General features: G+C 36.5%; 1 protein-coding gene and 1 long non-coding RNA gene across 2 annotated transcripts in view; one reads left to right on the top strand and one right to left on the bottom strand.

The window, feature by feature from the left end:
• The window catches only part of LOC119534190, a 144,537-nt gene extending 138,318 nt beyond the window's left edge, over window positions 1-6,219 (bottom strand). The window contains exon 1 of the long non-coding RNA XR_005216977.1: window positions 6,113-6,219. This is a non-coding gene — a long non-coding RNA (uncharacterized LOC119534190). The remainder of the gene's footprint in view (window positions 1-6,112) is intronic.
• Window positions 6,220-6,774: 555 nt separating this feature from the next.
• Window positions 6,775-20,448, top strand: part of KCND2 (potassium voltage-gated channel subfamily D member 2) — a 506,439-nt gene continuing 492,765 nt past the window's right edge. Inside the window, exon 1 of the mRNA XM_037836295.1 lies at window positions 6,775-8,945. Within this exon, the coding sequence (XP_037692223.1) occupies window positions 7,831-8,945 (1,115 nt within the window). The 5' untranslated portion in view covers window positions 6,775-7,830. The remainder of the gene's footprint in view (window positions 8,946-20,448) is intronic.

The following is a 20,448-nucleotide window of genomic DNA, read 5'->3' as shown; positions in this document are numbered from 1 at the left end:
GGGGGAAAAATAAGAATTTAAACAAAAATAAGTAGAACAAACTTTAATAAGCTTTCTCAAAATATTTACCTGAGGGACTTGAACAGCTGCAATGCAAATACATATTTAATAACCTTATATTAAAGAATTTTCTTATTTAAAATTAAAATCCAATGCAGGGTAAGTTGTAAACAAACTAGATTTACATAATATCAATTTCTAAAAGTGAGGTAATACAGGGATCTGCTACTAATCAAATATTTTTAAAGTATTGTATTGTTCTGTTTTTCTTTAAACTCTATTTTGAGTGATTTATTAAAGCCAACCCTGTAACTTTGTATAATGATAATGAAGTAAATATACTCAGTTTATCAAAATGGCTTGCTAGAGCATATCAAACAGTTTAAAAGAAGGTAAGCAAGCAAATTAATTGCCAATTTTCTCACAGAAGTGTGGCTTATTAAATGATGAAAACCTTACAAGATTTCTTCATGGTTCTCAGCTACCATAAACTATTTGGATGTAATTTATCTTCTTTGTCAATGTTAGTACCATATGCAAAAATTTGCTTTTTTCTAGTTTTAGAAACATAAAGCTTCTGTCTCTTCAGAACCCTTTCTACTTCTTTCTTGTTTGTAATCACAACTCTCAGTTTACAGCACTGGAAGTAGTCCATAGCAATTAATCCCAACGTTATAAATACAATAATGAGTCCAAGAAGCAAATTTCATTTTCTGTCTTATCTTCTTTTTTTCCATCTCTAAGAACTAAACTGACTTCTGAGCATAAAACAGTCAGGGAGAAGGTTCTGAAATGAAACCTATCAGCAAGTTTACTTTGGTTTAAAAGAGATTTTCAAGCTCTTTTTTTTTTTTTAAAATCCCAGATGCCAAGCTTCCTGAGGGCAGGATACTCTTGAATAAATTGGGTTATGATAATGCCTGATCTGTTGCCTTGCACATTGTAAGCCATCAATAATAACACTCTATTATTTAAAAAGCTGATTTTTCCCCTCTATTTGTCTCCAGCTTTATTAGGTCATATCAACACGTGTGCCATCATTCATGAGACCGTGGATATTTTAAAAACAAAAATATTCTTTATATGAAAACAATCACTATGTTCCTTCATAGTGACAGCCATCCCACAAGGCAGAATTGAAGCTGTAACATGATGGTTAAATGTCTTACATCTAATTAGAAAATGTGTTAGCATAAGAATTCCAATTACACAGAATTTGACAGAGTCTTGGGACAGCATCATGGGAACCTAGAGAGACAAGTCCACTTCATTATATAAAATGCATTTAAGATTCTCTATGTCATAGGAATAAAGTCCTGAAAATGGGTTATTTTTAACAGGAGGTATTTAAGGTCTGAAACCTGAAAAGAGGAAGATCCTTTGAGGAGGACTTTGAAAAAGACTTTGACAATATTATTGAAGACATTTTAAAAAAAGAGTTTAGCTCAGTTTTCCAACTTGTCTTTTTAATAGTGGTCCAAAGAAAGATATTTCAGTGCCATAGGGTCATTGTCCTTTTCTTGATCACTATATTCTAGGGATACTGTGGGATAGTTGAATCTCAAGTATGTTTTAAGCACATAACTAGCATGTGACTTTCACATGCTCCCTTATCTTACTAATATGTCAGATTTTATTTCTCCAGGAACAAGGGCATAAAAAGATATGTACACCTTCCAATGAAATAATAAAAAATAAAAAACCCAAGTCACCTTTGAAGAAAGCACTTTCTCCAAACTCAAAAATAATATAGAACCCAGAAAGTGAATAAAAATAAACTATATGTTTTTCTACAGAAACAAAATTTGTGAAAATTTTGCAATTTGTGATAAAATATTTTAAGGTCAAAATGTTACTTTGACCTTAATATTTAGCAATATATTTTTATATTGCATTGTTTTAAGATAATTTTGATAGAAAATAATGGAAGCTGCCAGACATTAATCTATATTTAATACACATAATTTCAAGTACTGACTAAAGGTTTTGCTCTTTTTGCATTTGTTTGAAATTCTTTCTTAATTCAGGTGATGAATTTTTCTGAGAAGTATGATACTATGTTACAGTAACCTAACATAGACCTTCAGAAAGAGATGCCTGGGAAGCTGGGTAGTGGATTTAAAAATGTAGTTATATAAGGTAAGTTTGTTTTATGTGAAATGTATCATCTACATATTAAAAGTAGTTAATTGCTCTGGGCAGTTAGCATAACTGGTTAAAGTATGGGCTGAACAAATGTAATGCTCCCATTCTCCATGATTCTTTTTCTTTTCTGGTTAGACAGCACAGAGGGGTGCGGTGGGGGAGCAGAAGGAGAGTATGAACATATCTGTCCAATTCATCACCAGTACTAAAAGTAACAACAACAACTAATTGGCAAAGTGATTTTACTATTGGAGCTGCTGGTGTGTGTATACAGCTAAAAGAATATGTAATTTAGGGAAGAAAGACCTGTGACTGAGTCAGCTTCTGCCACTTAGTTGTACAATATAATCTTGTGAAATCATTTTAACCTCCTTGAGCTTCATTTTCATTTGGGAAAAATAAAAATAATAATACCCAACTCACAAGGACTTTAAGAGAATCAATTGTAATCAATTGTAAGCATACTGAGAAAGCACTTTTTACAGTGCTACACAGTTTACACACTTCTTACAGCGCTTTTCATTGTGAAGGTAATTTTTTTCCATTATGCATCTTGATAGGAAATCAGCTTGTTTCTCTGTGAATCTTTTGGAGAGTTACAATAATAATCTATGATGGGGGGAAAAACCCTACATGTTAACTATTTAATTAGATAATTCATTCACTCATTCAACAAACATTTACTGTGCTTGTACTATGTGTTAAGTACAATGGCAGATACTGGAGATAAGAGAGCAGTGCCTACTTTGAAAGAGGTCATAGTCTAATGGCTAAGAAACAGAAGGAAACACACAAATCTCATCTATGCTATGATAGTCTCTGATGGAGCACAAGAGTTGGACACAATTTTGAAAAAGTAAGCCAAGGGTTCCTGGAAGATGTGGCCATTAAGTTGAGTACTTGATAACTATGGGAAGGGAAAAAATCACGTATGAAGGCCCAGAATCAAGATAAAACATGCCAAATTCTGCAGAATAAAAATTATTGAAAAAGACTGTGAAGTAGGCTAATGCTAAGGCAATTGCATGAGTTGAAGTATAAAGGATAGAGGAAACAAATCCTGAAGGGCTGTATATTCACTGCCAAAGACTGATTTCTGAAAAAGATGGAAGACTTGAAAAGGGTAGTGCTATGATTACAATGCATTAAAATAACTGTAAATAAAAGGCATACAGATGCATAGGAAGAAATAAAACTGATGCTAATTGCAGATTACATGATTGTCAACATAGAAAATTCTAAAGATCCTACCAAAAAAAGACACCCTACTAAAACTATTAAAGGAGCTCAACAAAGTCACAGGATACAAGAGAAACTAACATATGCTAACAATACTAAGAATGTACATATGGAAACCGAAATTAAAACACACACACACACACAAAATACCATTCATGATTGCTTTAATGAAAATGAAATACTTAAGTATAAATCTAACAAAACATACAGGATCTGCATCATTAAAATTAAAAAACACTGAGGAAAGAAATCAAAGAAGGCCTAATAAATGGAGAGACATACCCTGTACATGGATTGAAAGACAAATACAGTAAGCATAACAATTTTCCTCAAATTGATCAATAGGTTTAATGAAATGCCTATTGTAATCCCAGTAATTATTTTTGTAGACATAGACATGATTGTTCTAAAATTTATATGGAAAGGCAAGGATCTATAATACTTAAAACAATTAGGAAAAAGATGAATAAAGTGGAAGGAATTACTCTACATGATGTTAAGGCTTGCCTATACAGCTACAGAAATCAAGAAAGTGCTGTGTTGGTGGAGGGATAAACAGATAAATCAATGGAGCACATACAGTGCTCTGCTGGATTTTGTATATACATATATACGTTTTCACAGAGCATTTCAAAGCATGAATGAATATTAAAATACCAGAGTCAAGTGCACGTCAGGACAAGGGAAGTTCTGGTTTCACAGTCAAGAATAAATCCACAAAAGTATTTGAGGGAAATTTAAATCCTAGCTAGATATAATGAATTACATTTTCATCATGCATTAAAGTAAATAATATTGATCACCTACCACATGCCAAGTACTATATTGGTATTCATGTGTATTCCACTGTTTAGCCCTTACAATAGGCCTGGAAAGATAAGTTTTATTACCTATCATTACTGATCATAAAAAGTTAAGCAATTTTCCAAATGACACAAAGCTAGTAATTATTTTCTTAGATTGAAATTTGAACTAGATGTGTTTAACTCCTAATCCCACATTCTTTCCACTATACCACGAAGATAGTGGAGGGTGGGAGGTGGGAATATCATAATACAGTTTTAAACACTGTAAATTTTGTCTTCTTTTCATATGGCTCTTTTTGTGGAGTTAAGCTACTACTTTTATGTTTGTAAGTATTCAGTCTCCTTGATGGAAGTTTTAAGAACTCTATTTAGGTCACTTGTCCCTTCTCTACAAGATGGCTTATGAGTATTAGCATCAACTGAATATTCATGATTCTCCATTCTCTGAATGTCCTACTCAGCCCACTATAAAATCAGACAGTCAAAGGTCTCTGTTATACTCTGGATTTGGAAGGGGTTAATTTTATTATATTACTTGGTAAGTAGACCCCTCCTTTAAATTTTCTATCACTTCACGTTTCTTTTCAGGTGTGCAGGCTGAACAAATTTATTAATAAGCATCTTCTACCTCATGTTACTACAGATAAATAGCAGGTGTTTCAGTTCAGTGCCCTCAAACTTAGATGGTACATTAGTTCTGACTTCATTAACCACTAGCATAGGGGTCCCTAAATCCCTACACTCATAAGCAAGCAAGCAAACAGACAAAAAGCCACCTTTCCATCTCCACAGAAAATCTTGCACAAAATAAGTTTTTTCCCCTTTCCTCCAGTAATTATCTACATACTCTATTTTTTAGCTCCTATATTTTCTTGGGGTATCCAAGTTCAGATTTCTAAGGTTGATACATCATGCCTATGATCTCCAAGGCTTGAAAGTCCATTTCCGTACTGTCCCTCACAGGCCATTTTACAAACAGGGCACCCAAGCCAAGCCCAGGAAAGGTAATAATTTTCAGGGAGAAATTCGGCTTCTCTCCTTAATCAACACGGATAAAGTCTCACTGTTTCCAAGAATCTTGCTTATTGTTGTGTATTATTATTATTCAGTAATCTAGATTTTATTTTTAAAGGCATTTCAGAAGGAAGTTCTCCACGTTCCATCCCATATCCAGCAAAATGCAAACTACAGTCTAAGTAGCATATATCCTATAAACACTAAAATGTAGGTGAAGAGCAGGGGATTTGGAGATGTATATATGATCCAATTCTCTTTTGGGTCAGTTAATTTTGATCCTTCACCTTTCTAAAGCCTCCAAACCTTCAGTGTAGATTTAACTTCTCGCCATTTCCGCCATCTAGCGGTTATAAATGTTACGTTTGATTTTAAGGAAGATTCCTAATGACTGCGGGGCGGGGTGCAGGGAAAAACAAAACGGTTGCCCGCGACCATTTCCCTGTCTCTCTCCGCATTACTTACCCCTCACACGATCATCTTTAACCATTTTAGATTTAGGAAGAAATGCGAGAGAGGCTGAAGCGGACGCACACTCACACAAACGCACGCCCCTTGACGCTGACATTTAGGAAAGGGTTCTAAATTGCTCATGTCATTCGCAAAGGACGCTAAAAGGAGTTGTGGCAAAATCCAGACGGAGAAGACGGCCTGACTTTTCGACAAGTTGGAGAGATTACGTATTAATCCCTGCATTGCTAAGCTTTGGTTTATAAAATAAATAAAAAGAAAAAGAAAAACGGAAAAGCACTTAAAAATTCCGCCGCGAGGCTTTGCAGGTCTTGCCACCGAGTCGCCCTCAGAAGACAACCAACTCCTGAGCGTTCCGCTCCGCTCACCCTCCTTCCCAGTTTCTCCCTTTTAATCCTCTTTCCCCTTTTTTTCCCACGCTCGCCTGAAACCAGTACCCAGGAGGCAGATGCAAGTCACCGGTCCCCTTCCTGCTCTCCACCACGAAACCACCGCAGCCGAACGCGTGAAGCTTCCCTTTGTTCACCCGAGGCTCACTCTCCTCCCCCGGCTGATCCACCTGAACGCTCTCCCTCGGTGACATTTTGCGCCGGGTTGGTGGGTGGCTGGGGTGGAGCGAGAAGAGCCCGAAGGGACGGGGGCGGAGAAAGGTCAAGCAGAGGGAAAGGCAGGAGACGCCTTTCATAACCTGCGTGGCGGGGCGTGCGCACGGTTATTTATTTATTTCCCCCTTATTTATTGATCGCACGAGCAGCGCGGCGCGGGGAGCCCGGGGAGATGCAGGACCACCCACTGGCGGGGAAACAGCGAACAGCCCTTCCGCGCCCCCGCGCAGCCGAGCGCCTCCTGCCTCAGCGCTCGGGAGACAACCGGTGCCCGCCCCGGCCCCGGCCCCGCCGCGCCGCCGCTGCCGCCGAACGCCTGGCCGCCCGGCAGCCCGGTTGCCCCGCCGCCCCGCGCCGTGCCTCCCGAGCCCTGGCGACAGCGGCCGCACAGTAAGTTGGCCGGAGCGTGTCCCCTCTATTCTCGCCTCCCCCGCACCTTTTGAACTTGTTGCTGCTGCTGCTTGGTTCGCCTGCGCCTGGCTTGGAAGGTGAAAAGGAGGAGGGAGCACAGAGGGATGGGGGAAGGGGAAGAAGAGCTCGCTTGAGCTTTATTTATGCTCCCTTGGCGGATCGAATTCAGCTGCTCGGGAACTGCTTTCTCTCCTTTTCCCATTCCGGGTGCACGGCGAGGAGAAAGTCTCTATGCAACTCAGCCCCGGCGCGCACTTTGCCAGGTACGTACCGCCGGCGAGGCGCGTTTGGCGCCGAGGCAGATGCTGCTGCCGCCGCGCTGGCGGCGGCTGCCAGCTCCTGGGCTCTGTAACTGTCACACTGCACCTGAGCTGAACTTGAAAAGAGAGTGAAGGGGCGACTGGGCAAACGCTTCTGGCAGACACAGGGGGGTGCTTATAGACGTGGGGGAGGAGGATCTATATTAACGCCCCCACTGTGTCCGCCGCACATCACCTACTTCTCAGCAAATACGGCCAGAGGGATAGAGGCGGTGACCGGACTCCCAAAGAAAGACCTGGGGCAGCGGCTGTGACCGCATCTCGGAAGCTACAACAGGTCGTCTTTTTGAGACTCCTTTGGCGGGAAGGGGCACTTGGAAAGGGATGTGTTAAAGGATCGAAAGGGGAAGATAGGAGGGTTTCCTAGTTCATCAAAAAAATATCACCGGGTGACTGTCCTTCGTCTTTTCCTCTCTCCTACACGACACATTCTGACCTCTGATAATCAAGATTGTGTCCAGGGAGAAATCAGAGACACCTGTTTGAAGAAACTGCTGCATCTAAAGTCACTTGTGTGCTTATTTATGCCAGGGGTGGCTGGGTCCAGTTGCGGGAAGAGGTTTGGTAAGGTTCTGTCGGTGGTGATTGTTAGGACATTGTATCTTTGCTGCTGTTACTCCTAAATACCTGTCTTTGAGAGATAGTTGCTCTTCTGAGAACTGTGACTTCACCAGGAGTCCTATCTTGGAATAAGAGTGATACCTCTGGACCACATTTCTCAGCAGTGTTTTGTTTGGTTGGAGACAGTGAGTGCCTGTAGCTACTTTGACCCACTGTAGAAGCTTGGTTGCCCTCTCCTAGCCTCCACGCCAAGGAACCATGGCAGCTGGTGTGGCAGCATGGCTGCCCTTTGCAAGGGCAGCAGCCATTGGGTGGATGCCTGTGGCCTCCGGGCCCATGCCAGCTCCCCCGAGGCAGGAGAGGAAAAGGACTCAAGATGCTCTAATTGTGCTGAATGTAAGTGGCACCCGTTTCCAAACATGGCAGGACACCCTGGAACGTTATCCAGACACTCTTCTGGGCAGCTCTGAGAGGGACTTTTTCTACCATCCAGAGACTCAGCAGTATTTTTTTGACCGTGACCCAGACATCTTCCGTCACATCCTGAATTTCTACCGCACTGGGAAGCTTCACTATCCCCGCCATGAGTGCATCTCTGCTTATGATGAAGAATTGGCCTTCTTTGGCCTCATCCCGGAAATTATTGGCGACTGCTGTTATGAGGAGTACAAGGACCGCAGGAGGGAGAACGCCGAGCGGCTGCAGGACGATGCTGATACTGACAACGCAGGAGAGAGTGCCCTGCCGACTATGACGGCTCGGCAGAGGGTCTGGCGGGCATTTGAGAACCCCCACACCAGCACAATGGCCCTGGTGTTCTACTATGTTACTGGGTTCTTCATTGCTGTCTCAGTCATCGCCAATGTGGTAGAAACAGTGCCATGTGGGTCTAGCCCGGGTCACATTAAAGAACTGCCCTGTGGCGAGCGGTATGCGGTGGCCTTTTTCTGTTTGGATACAGCCTGCGTCATGATCTTCACAGTTGAGTACTTGCTTCGCCTGGCTGCAGCACCTAGTCGTTACCGTTTTGTGCGTAGCGTCATGAGTATAATCGACGTGGTGGCCATCCTGCCTTATTACATTGGGCTGGTGATGACGGACAATGAGGATGTCAGTGGAGCCTTTGTCACACTGCGAGTCTTCCGGGTCTTCCGGATCTTTAAGTTTTCCCGCCACTCGCAAGGCCTGCGCATCCTGGGGTACACACTGAAGAGTTGTGCCTCAGAATTGGGCTTCTTGCTCTTTTCGCTCACCATGGCTATCATCATTTTCGCTACGGTTATGTTTTACGCAGAGAAGGGGTCTTCGGCCAGTAAGTTCACCAGCATCCCTGCTGCCTTCTGGTACACCATCGTCACCATGACAACACTAGGGTAGGTGCCAACAAGGGAAATGAGATGGAGGTTGGGTATGGGTGAAGGAGATCGTGAACACATTAGGGATGTCTGATAATTAACGGGAAAGTATTTTTCTTCTTCTTGAATGTGTTTAGGAAAGCATTATCTGAATGGTTTGAAGAACTGTTTCCCTCAGTGAAATGGGTATGATCAGAGATTGAAGTACTTAAGGAGTTTCTGGTAAATGTTGAGTGTTGATGCCTAAAAGTCATAAATAAAGAAATTTCAGAATTCCTGCATATAGGAAAAGAATGTTTAAAATATCATACGTATAAATACATAAAACAGAGTGACAATGAAAAATACAAAATTTGTGCCCAGAGAAAGATATGAATATGCACACTGTCTATTGAATTATATAGAAAGTGCTGCAGTGTGTTCAAATGAAAAATTTCCATGTATATTTGAAATGTTATTTTCATTTGAATACCTAAGGGATGTCTTTTTCCTCTAAGGACCATAATTCTTATTTTACAATGTTATGAAACATAGATTGTAGATGTCATTCTCAAAGGATTTTGTAATATATAGCACATATTCATATATGCATTTTTATGGCTGATAGGTTCTGCAGGGTTTTAGAACATTGGGACTGAAATTGGTCAACTCAACAAAATCTAGCGGAATGATATTTGCGTCATGGTAAGACTCAAGGTTAATCATTTGAAATAAGAAGCAAATGACTGCCATCCTCATTTTAGGAAACTACATAGTCCATCAGGCAATTGACCAATATCCCTTAAATACTAGAAGAAGCTACAACAGTACCTCGTGGGATTGATGGTCACCAATGGCTGGTGGTATTATAGAACTTTGGATCATAATTTCCCTCTAGAATTGTTTTGTGCATTCTTTTATTTTGGGGGTTATAATGTTTTGCAACCAAGGGGACATATCCTAAATGAATGTATTTTTTAAACTAGAATTTTAGGCTGGAATCAAGACTTTCAGATGGCAGGAAAAAAAAGGAAAGGCAAATGATTAATAATGGTAATCAAACTGCAGGAAAGTAGCAGCATTTTTACGTGTTAGAGAATCTAATAAAATAAAATGGTTAAAGCCTTTTATTTTTATGAGTTCTTAGATAAGCCAGGGAGTGATTTTAATGCCTTTTCTTCAGCTCTATGCAACTTTTCTTGCATGGGTAATCAGTTCAGTAAGGGTTTGGTAATGGCTGTAAGAAAAAAGTTATTCCCAAGACTGCTTTTTAAGTTTTGTGTTTCAAGCTAATTTAGTTGGTTTCTTTACATGACAATGTGGTTAAAGTCACCCTAATTTTATTTAACGTATTGTGTTGAACAGAATTTCTCATGATTTTATATGGCCAAGTATTGGAATATTTTATATTTGAAGAACTGGGGACTAAATTAATTTTAAATTACGGTAAAGTGAAATACAATGATGTGATTTTGATTTTGTCTCTTACATATATTTTGAAAACCTGCATGGTGCATTTTCAAAAATGAATTAGTGAAAAATCCATATTTTACTGTTTATCATTTTTTTATCGTTTTGGTAATTTTATGATAGAATATGAAGAGGATGCAAAATATCTCAGCAGTTTATGTGCTCATTCTTTACCAGAGAGGATTTTTTTTTTCTTTTTGCCACTTGTAATCATTGTTAAGGACAATTGAATATTGCAGAACACTGTTATGACTTCACAGTAGAAGTACAACATGAATGTGATGAGAGTATGCCACATTAAGAGGAAATAATGGAAGAAAAATTAAAAGTAATTATATTGATTTTAAATTTGTTATATATGACTGTGTATTTTTAATGGCATATACTGTCTGTATGATTGAATATGGGTATTATTATTATTATAATGAATGCTGCTAATATGGTAACTATATTTGGCTAGAAGTTCTACTCCAGACATGAGAAGCTAGGATCGCTTGAATTTATTTTCCTGGAAAGACTGAAATTTTTATTTTATCTTGAAAATTATTTTGGGTTTTAGTAAAGACATTAAGGAATGTTAACTCTTTTTTTTTTTTTTTTTTTTTTTGCAATATAACACGTCTATTTTATTAAGATAAAATAAAACCCAAACCACCCGACACTTTCCCCCACAAGGACCCTTGACAAAGCTGTCAGGAAAGGCCCAGCACCAGCCAAGTGGAGAACAGTCAGGAGGTGTCCACGTGGCCACCATACTGCAGGCTGGTGGGCTCTGTGCCTCCTTAAGCCCCTTCTGCTTTCCCATGAGGACTGTTAACTCTTGATGACCATTTTTATTACATAAGTAAATTTCTTTTATCTACTTTTTGAAGCAATTTAAGAAACTGATTCATAATACCTGAATAAAATCAGTGCAGTGGATTTAGTTCACCTGTTCCGTATGTAAGTGGATTAAAAGAATTAAATACACACTTTCTGAGAACTTGAAAACAAAATGGGAGTTACCATAGACCACGAAGTTGAGAAATTTAAATTTCAGCTATCTAAGCTAATTAATGATCCCAATGAAACACTATAGTCATACTTTTAGGATGTAAAAATGTTAATGCAATCAAAATACAGCCCATTTTCCAGAAAATATGTATGGACATTTAACAAAGCAGATGCTTTATAATATAGCAAAAGTTCTTAGGGAAATGTCCTCAGTTTCTCAACAAAATGTATTTAGAGCATATTTTAATTTCCTAGAGAAATATAGATTTTCTTAAAGTCCTGTCATTTTAGTGTCTAATCTTTGTTTGCATTGTGACTCAACAGTTTTATTCAAGAGTAGAACATATTCAATAAAATTCATGGTCTGATTTTATTTTTTACATTTTATGGGATAAGTTATAAGGTATAAACTTTCTGAAAAATATGCAAAAGTTGGAGCTAATATCAAACTGTGTGTGATCAATGACCAAGATTTTTATGAGTTCCTTTTATGTGGCTATTATTTTTAATGTAACTAGGTTCATAAATAATAATAGAAGTGAAAATTGAATTGCAGTGGTTATCAAAACTTCCAGCTCTTATAAGCATTCTATACATGAGAAGAAATAACCAAGAGCTTTGTCGTTCAGAATTGGCAGAATCATCTGCTGCCTCTTAGACCATTTTAGATAATATTCAGTTGTGTGTGTGTGTGTGTGTGTGTGTGTGTGTTTTGTCTGAAGAACTGAGTCTATCTTAGAACTACTGTATATTCATCTGATTATCTTGTGCTCTTTGAAATATCATGTGTATCATTAGACTGTAAGTTGACCATGCATATTATATAAGTAATCATTTAATTTTCTGCTAAAATGAATGCTTTAAAATATAGTTTTAAGGCTATGCCATTTTCATTAATTAAAGTAGGAAACATCAAAAGCACATTTTAAAAAATAAAGCAAAGTGACAAGAGTCAGAAAGAGTTTTTTTAAAGTCATTGTTTAAATTTGATGGCCATGTATATCTGTACCTCTATTCAGTTCTTAATTTCTGAGCTTTGTAATTGACCTGCATGGGTCTTTATTACCCTTTTATTCCTCCTACCCCCTTTTCATGATATAAACTAATTACTGCCTGAAACTGTCTTGGGAGAAAAGGAACCTGGTAACCTTCTTTTGTCCTAAAGACCTTTGGAAAATAATGCCCAGTTGTTATTTTTCATTCAGATGGCATTATTTAAACGTTGGCAAATTTAGGAAATTTGCAGATGTTCACAAATAATCCAAAACTACGTTGTAAAAATATATTCAACATGTTGCAGCTTCAGTGTACTCCTTGTGTCTCAAGCTCATGGTTTGTGAGTTAGAAGTGGTAGTAGGTGGCAGATTAAATAATTTAAGGATATTATGCAATATTTGCGTTCTTGGTCAGGATTATGGACCATTTGGACCCTCCTTTAAAAACAGAGATTGTTTCAGTCATAACATAAAACTTAAGAACTTGAGGAGTGTCATTTTTGTGATCTATAAAACTTCTTTAACTTTAAAACAAAGTTATTTCATTAAAGTTTTCAATATAAGAAAGACAGCTACTACATGACATTTCTGTAAACTTCATGCTTGGAATGACACTTTTTGATTTTAACTACATAAATCATATTATGATTTCTGAACAAATCTGAGAAAACAAAAATTCATTTATAGTCTACATTCATCAGAGAAAAATGTGAAATTACCATATTTCCCAGAAAACTTATTGTTGTTTTCTATATATAAGAACCCGTAAAACTAGTTCTATAATATTTCAGTTTTAAGAGGTTTGGTGACTTACTATGTTAAGAAACAAACAAGCAAAGTAAATTTTAATTATTTCCCTAACAGTGCATCAGGGAAGTTCCTTTTTTTTTTTTTTTGTAAGGCATAATTCAAAAGGAATTTATAATAAATATAAATGTATAGACATATATTTGTCTAAAAGAAACATAACTTTTAAAAATAGCATCTTCCTGCTATCTGTCACTGCTCTGATTACATAGCTTGGAGAAATGTTGAAAGTATATCATGCAGAATTGTTTATGTATAGACTTTGGCTTACCAAGCTATTACTGAATATGGATGGAATTATTTTTGCCTTTGCCAGCATCTGTACGTAAATATTGCTCAAGTGTTAATCTAACAAATTTTTATACTGTTGGAAATACCAAAATTTATATCTAATGATGAGATATGATACTATGGATGACATCCGTTTTGATTTTGGCATACTACAACATATCTTTAAAAGTTCTTTATAGAGCATGATAATTGATGTGAGTTGAAAAAGAGTTTTTAAAGGACAGTAGAAACTTGTGATTCTTTTTTTAACATTACAGGTAATTAAATCTTAAGGATTTTCATTCTGTTTTAGCTGTCATTTGAATTAGAGATACAATTTAACTTGGCATAAGTATTTTTTAAATGTGTGTATTTGAACAGCATCTACAACTTTAGCATCTAATTGCTGGCAAGACAGAGGTCAGACAGGAAAAGATAGTATGTGTCATCTCAGTGCCACGCACCAGAGAAGGACCATTTTCTAGTTTTCAGTGGGTCTGTTATGCTATTGTTTTTTCTTTCAGGTTTCCCCTTTAAACTATTGGTTCACTTTGCCTTATTTTATTTGCGTAGTTACTTTTAATTATATGTATTTTGTATTCATGAAAACTTTCATCTGAATTTTAATCATCTTTGAAAATGAGCTACTGAAGTTCAAATTTCTTATTCGCTAATCTCTAAATTCCCGATGGAGGGAAACTTAACTCCTATGTACTTAAAATCCATCATTTTAGACATGCAAGACTTTTGTGGCTCACCCATGGCCACACAATTAAATAACAGTAACATTTTGAGGAATGTCATTTTTAATATTCATTCTGTTCTGAAGACCTTAAAATACTATCAACAAATGTGTTATAATAACTATTTGGGAATTGCAGCTTATAGTGTTATAATAACTATTTGGGAATTGCAGCTTATACTATGGGGTTAAGAGAAAGAATAAATTCATTCTTCATTCCATCAATTCAATGCATTTCTCCCCTGTTCTACTCTCTGTGACTTGCTTTCTCCACATTGCTCAGTATCACTGCTGACTTTGCATTTATTAAACACAGCACTGGGGATTTACAAAGACAGTGCCCAGTTGATAATAGCACAATCTTTTGCTCTTTCCCAGTGAACTGTTAGGCCATTTGGGGGCAAAGTACTTGATGGTATTTTATCTTGCCTGATGGAGAAGAAAATTAATTATTTTGCCTGAATTACCTGTATATTAGCTGCTACCTAAAAAGAATTGGCCTGTGAGCCTTTAACACTGTACAGTTTCACTGAAAGAACAAGGATGGTGAAAAGAGCATTCACTGAAAAGGAAGTATTATATTTCATTAGAGCTGTAATAATGACTTCATTCTCCTTTCCTTCCCCACCATCTCCTTATATCTTACAAGTTTTTCTGAGCGTTTATGTATATTTAAAGCATTGTTTGCTCACCAGCTTTAACAGCTAGTTTTGACCATGTGGGATAAGGCCTGGTATTGAAAAAGGACCCAGGGGTGAAACACCATCTCTTCATATCTGTGCACATTTGCAGTACTCTTTGCTTCAATAGATTCCATTTGAATGCTCTGCCCTTTAGTTTCTCCTGTGAGAACCAGCCTGTATATTGACCTTCTCCATGAAGCCTCTCAGCCTCCCAAGCCTACATCATCTATAGCTCAAATTACACTTGAAATTAGTATATGTTCATATATATATATACACATATATATATATACACACATATATATATACACACATAATTTATGGTTTTTCTCCTTGTATCCCTACAAGATTGAAAGGCTTTTGGGGCTTTGCTGCCTAGGTCAGTGCTCAAAAATGTAGAAGAAAATATATCATTGTGTTGTTTCATGGTGTGAGATACACCATGTACACCATGGAGGGCTCCTCCTTAGCAACAGGGCTGTGCCATAGCAGTGTTAGCAATACTCTATTAATTGAAGCAAATAATTTTGCTTAAATCAATGTTAAAAAATTTTACACTTATTATTTGAACATCTTGTCTTTGCATATACTACAAGCCACCTATTTTATTGTTCTTCTTTGTATTTGGAGGGCTATGAGACTTTTCCACGCTTTCATCTGTAGCTAATTTTTTTTTGCAAAGGTTAGAATCAATGGCTGTCATAGCTATGTTTTTAATCAGTTTACTTTCTCATGAAGACTGAGTAAATTCCAGATGCCTCTGGGAAGCATGTGGAGACACCTCTTACATGTAAGTGAATCAACTTTCTTTATTCAGGCTTAATACTCCAACTAAATATGAACAGCCTAATGAGCCTATGAATTAAAAAGATACTTTGATGACATTTCATCACTAGAAAGGTGTATTTCTGTCTCTACCCAGTAAACAAAAGTTGGCGCTTTTTAAAATCTATGCCCACTTATTTATATGCAAAATAGCATTATTTAAAATAGTGAACGATCATCTGTAAATGACATATGAGATAGATACAGTCTCTCTCAGGAAGAAATTCACATTCTGAGTGATTTAAAGGTAGATGATCAAAATGTAAACAGGCATGTAGTTACATATCCTGGCATGGCACATTCATTTTGCCTTGGGATTTTTGACAAGTCTGTTATGTGAAGAAGATCTGAATCATAAAAAGTGAGAGGGGGAGTAGGGAATGACAACAGAAATTAATAATGTGGAAAGAAAAGACATTGAAAGAGTAGGGTGACAGTTGAGACAGTGTCAAATAGGATGAGAAGGATTTGTTTTAAAAATAAGAGGTCTTGTTTTTTTGTTCTTATGTGGGATTAACTCTTCCATCTTCCTAATTTTTGTCACTTTTGAGACTGTCAGAGTGCTTTTGGAAACCCAAAATCATACTGGTAGCATATATTCTCACTGAATCAAAATGTGTCTCACAGAGTTCAATTCAATTTAACAGGTTCTTGTTGATCACTTACTGCCACTAATTCACCTCAGTAGTGAACATAACTTCCAAAATCCTGCCCTTAAGAATCATGCATTCTAGTGAAAGAGATAGAAAATAAACACCTAAATATACAATATGAGGCAAGCTAGTGATAGGTGCTTTGAACAAGATAAATAAATCAGGGTAAGGAGGGTGCTATTTTGATGGGAAAACAGACAAGTCTTCCCAAAGGGCTGACATTTGAATAGATCACTAACTGAAGGGATAGAGCGATTCCTATGATTATCTGGAAGAAGAGCTTTGGAGGAAGAGAGAAAAGAAGTACAAAAACCTCTGGTGGGAGCAGTCTTGGTGCATTCCACCTAGGGCCACTGTGACTGAAACAAAAGGAATGAAGTTTGATAGTGAGTGGTATCTGAAAGACATTTGGGATGAGATGATGTAGGATACTGTAGACCACAGACTTTTGGTTTCACTCCAGAAGTGATGGAGAGACATTGGAGAATTTTGAGCATCATTGGGACAGGATGAGATCTCTTTGTTAAAAGGAGAACCAGCTCTGAAGCATTTTAAGAATTTTTTAAATGGTCACTTTAAAATTCATTTTTTACCAGGTATAAATATTCATTCTTTCTTAGGTTCGTTATACTTGCCTTAGATTATATTTTATATCTAATTATTCATGAGATTTTCCAAACAAATGGAATATTTTATAAGAATTCCTGATTAAGTTTTTCCTACATTCTGAAACTGACTAAAATAAAATTAATTCATATGAAAAAATGATTCTAGTTGAAAAGAAAAACGCTGTTGTTCACTGGATATGGAACCATTTGGGAAATGACTGAGGATGATTACTTATATTGAATGTGATTTTCAGACTTAGAGCTGCCAATTCTAATATTAGTGTTCAAGAATATCATGTATGCTCGGGATTCTATTTAAAGTATTTTGGTTCTTTTTTCCTCACTGTGCAGTAGGTACATACATATTCTCTCCAGGTGTTTTGCTATTTTTGTGTGTTTGAAATGAAGATGGTTTACATGTCTTGAATGTGTGAATACTGCCATAGAATTTGTATTTTTCAACCCAAATTAAATTGAGACAATGCGTATCACGGATACATAGTGCTTTGGGAAGAATCACCATGCTGATTCACATAATTGTGAATGGATAATTGGAGAGAATTTGGGATTGGAAGAACTGGATTAATATCAGAATTTTTTTTTTTTAAATGTGTAGGTTTCCCGGATGAACAAATAGTAAAAACAATTCCTGAAACTAAGAAAATTTATTGTGGCATCTCACTTTGGCTTGCTGTTTCCATCAAAACATCTGTCTTCTAAGTTATTCTGCATCCTACCAAGCTCTAGCTAGAGGCTTGGTTCCTGATGAACCTAGCTAGGATTCATGAGGACCATCACAAAGTTTTCATATTCTCTGCTATCTACATGTGATGTAGTTCATAATGGCAGTTACACTCTCATAATTACTCTTATTTGTCTATCTTGAATTGGGGAACTGATTTCTTTTCATCATGCTGTAGAAACTAAGAGGCTGCTAATACTATATCATTTTAATGTGTTTTGGAAAAAGAAAATCCTTGTGCACATAGTTTTAGATAAAACTTTAGGAATTATGAAAAAGTTTCCAGTCAAATACCAAATGTAGTATTTTTGAAATGGAAAATAAACACATGCATTTGTTTCTTCTTAAATTAAATTAATTCAATAATCCACTTTAGGCAGTTTATTAGGTCAGAAAAGAATGTGCCCTGTGGACTCACTCTAAGTTTTAACTTTGTTTCAGTCTGAAGATCTTAAAATCATGAAATTTTTACTTGAAGCATTCCTTAGAAATCATATTTAGATACATATCAATTTATACTTGAAGAAACTAAGGTAGAGTGCAGTCATGAAGCTTACATAAAATTACAGAGCTAGTTAGTGCAAAAGCCTAAGCTAAATTGCTGGGGGATCGTTTGATATATATCTTTTGATCTTTGATATATTATAAATATAATGTAAAGCATATTACACTTTACAACAAAATACAGTGGAAGGCTTTTTTTCATATTTCTTTCTCAACTGACTATCTATAGTCTATAATTAAACAAAATATTACAAACAGAACTGAAAAATATTCTTCAATGATTGTGGAGTTTCCCCATAATATGATTAAACCTCTAGTAATAGCTCCATAATAAGTATATTCACACATACACACACCTATATAGGTATTTTTTTCCTCTAATAGGGGACGATGAATTAATAAGACAAATAAGTAAATTCATGTAATAAGTCTTATTTTATTATTCTTCCCTGCTAATGTTTTTGAAATAAGAGAATACGTTATTGGATTGGAGGTTTCAACTCTGAATTTTCGAGAGTCATCCAGAGTCACCATTTTGTTGGTTCTTTTATCAACAGTTTTGAAAGCAGGCTATGAAATCAGTGTTAAATCATTTGTTTGGCTTGTTGTAGTCTAGAGAACTGAAATTCAAAGGTTGGAAGACCAGATATGTTCAAAATTTGCTCCAAAAATAATGTAGTGTTTGCTTCATTAAATGCAAATACATGTTAGGTTAAAATGAAAGTAGATTTAAATACATTCTAGGATTAAACAGCATAATATGGAATATATATTTTAGATATTATTTTCAAGCTTATTTAAATAGTACCATTTCTACTTTGAAAAACACATAAAATGGCATTTAATCTCCAGAATTACAAGGGTGAAACAACTCTTTAATTCCCTTGAATTTTTTCTTTACCTTTTTAATTTTGCAATTTTTTCAAACTTACCAGACACTTACTAAAACAGTACAAACCCCATACAGAGAAGTACAACATACCTACTACCCCAGATATCCAGATCCATCTATTTTAACATTTTGCTACACATGCCTTATCATTCTATCATTCTGTTGATCTGTCTTAACTATCATCTATCTATCTATCTACTTATCTACATATCATCTATCTAAAACTCCATCTTCTAAACACAAGTGTAGGTTGAATACATTGTGCTTCTTGAACACAACACTCCCATGTACATTTCATAAGATAAAGGATATTCGCTTATGTAACCACCTTAAGTGGACTTATGAAGTTCAAAAAATTTAACATTGATATAAAGCTTACAGCATTTATTCCAGTTTTTCTGTATGTCCCAATAATATCTCTTTTATGCCTTTTCTCTTCCCTTGATATCCCATCCAGGATCATTTATTGCCTTTAACTGTCATTGTCTCTTTAGTTGCTCTTTATTTTCTTTCTTATTTTAATTGTTGACACATGTACAACATTAACTTTCCCATCTCAATTACTCCAAAGCATACCATTCAATGAGATGAATCACATTCACAATATTGTGGTGCTTTCACCACCTTCCATTACCAAAACTTTCCCATCTCTCCAAACAGAACCTCTGTACCTATTATATGCATTAATTCTCCAATACCCTTGTGCACACCTCTGGCAACCTCAACTTAACTTCTGTCTCTATGGGGTTGCATAATCTCTAATATTTTCTTTGTAGCTACCATGGATCTTAAATTTAATTTACTAAATCTATAAAAATCTTGTTTGCTTTGAAACACTTTTAAAAATTCAATAACATATATAAACTATGTTCCAATGCCCCTCCATCCCTCCACCTTTATGTAGTTCTTCTCACAAATTACATATTTATACATGATGACCCTCAAACCATTGATTTATTATTAGATTTTATGCATTTACCTTTTAGATACTGTAAAAAGTGGAGTTACAACCCAAAAATACAATACTTCTGGTGTTCATATTTACACATTATTGCCCACACTGGAGATTATCTCTTCATGTGGCTTCATTCTATTGTCAGTTGCCCTTTTTTTTCATCCTGCAGAAATGTCTTTAGCAGCTCTTGTAGGGCCAGTCTAGTGATGAGAAACTCCCTCTGCTTTTGTTAATCTGGGAATGTCTTACTTGCTTCCTCATTTTGGAAAGGCACTTTTGCTGGATATAGAATTCTTGGTTGGCAAATTTTTCCTTACAGCACTTTAAATATCATCTCACTGCCTTCTTGCTTCCATGGTTCCTGATGAGAAATTGGCACTTAATCTTATTGAACCACCATTGT

This window comes from Choloepus didactylus, chromosome 5 (genome assembly GCF_015220235.1).
Source record: "Choloepus didactylus isolate mChoDid1 chromosome 5, mChoDid1.pri, whole genome shotgun sequence".
Classification (NCBI taxonomy): Eukaryota; Metazoa; Chordata; class Mammalia; order Pilosa; family Megalonychidae; genus Choloepus; species Choloepus didactylus.
This window is presented reverse-complemented; position numbering and strand designations above follow the sequence as displayed.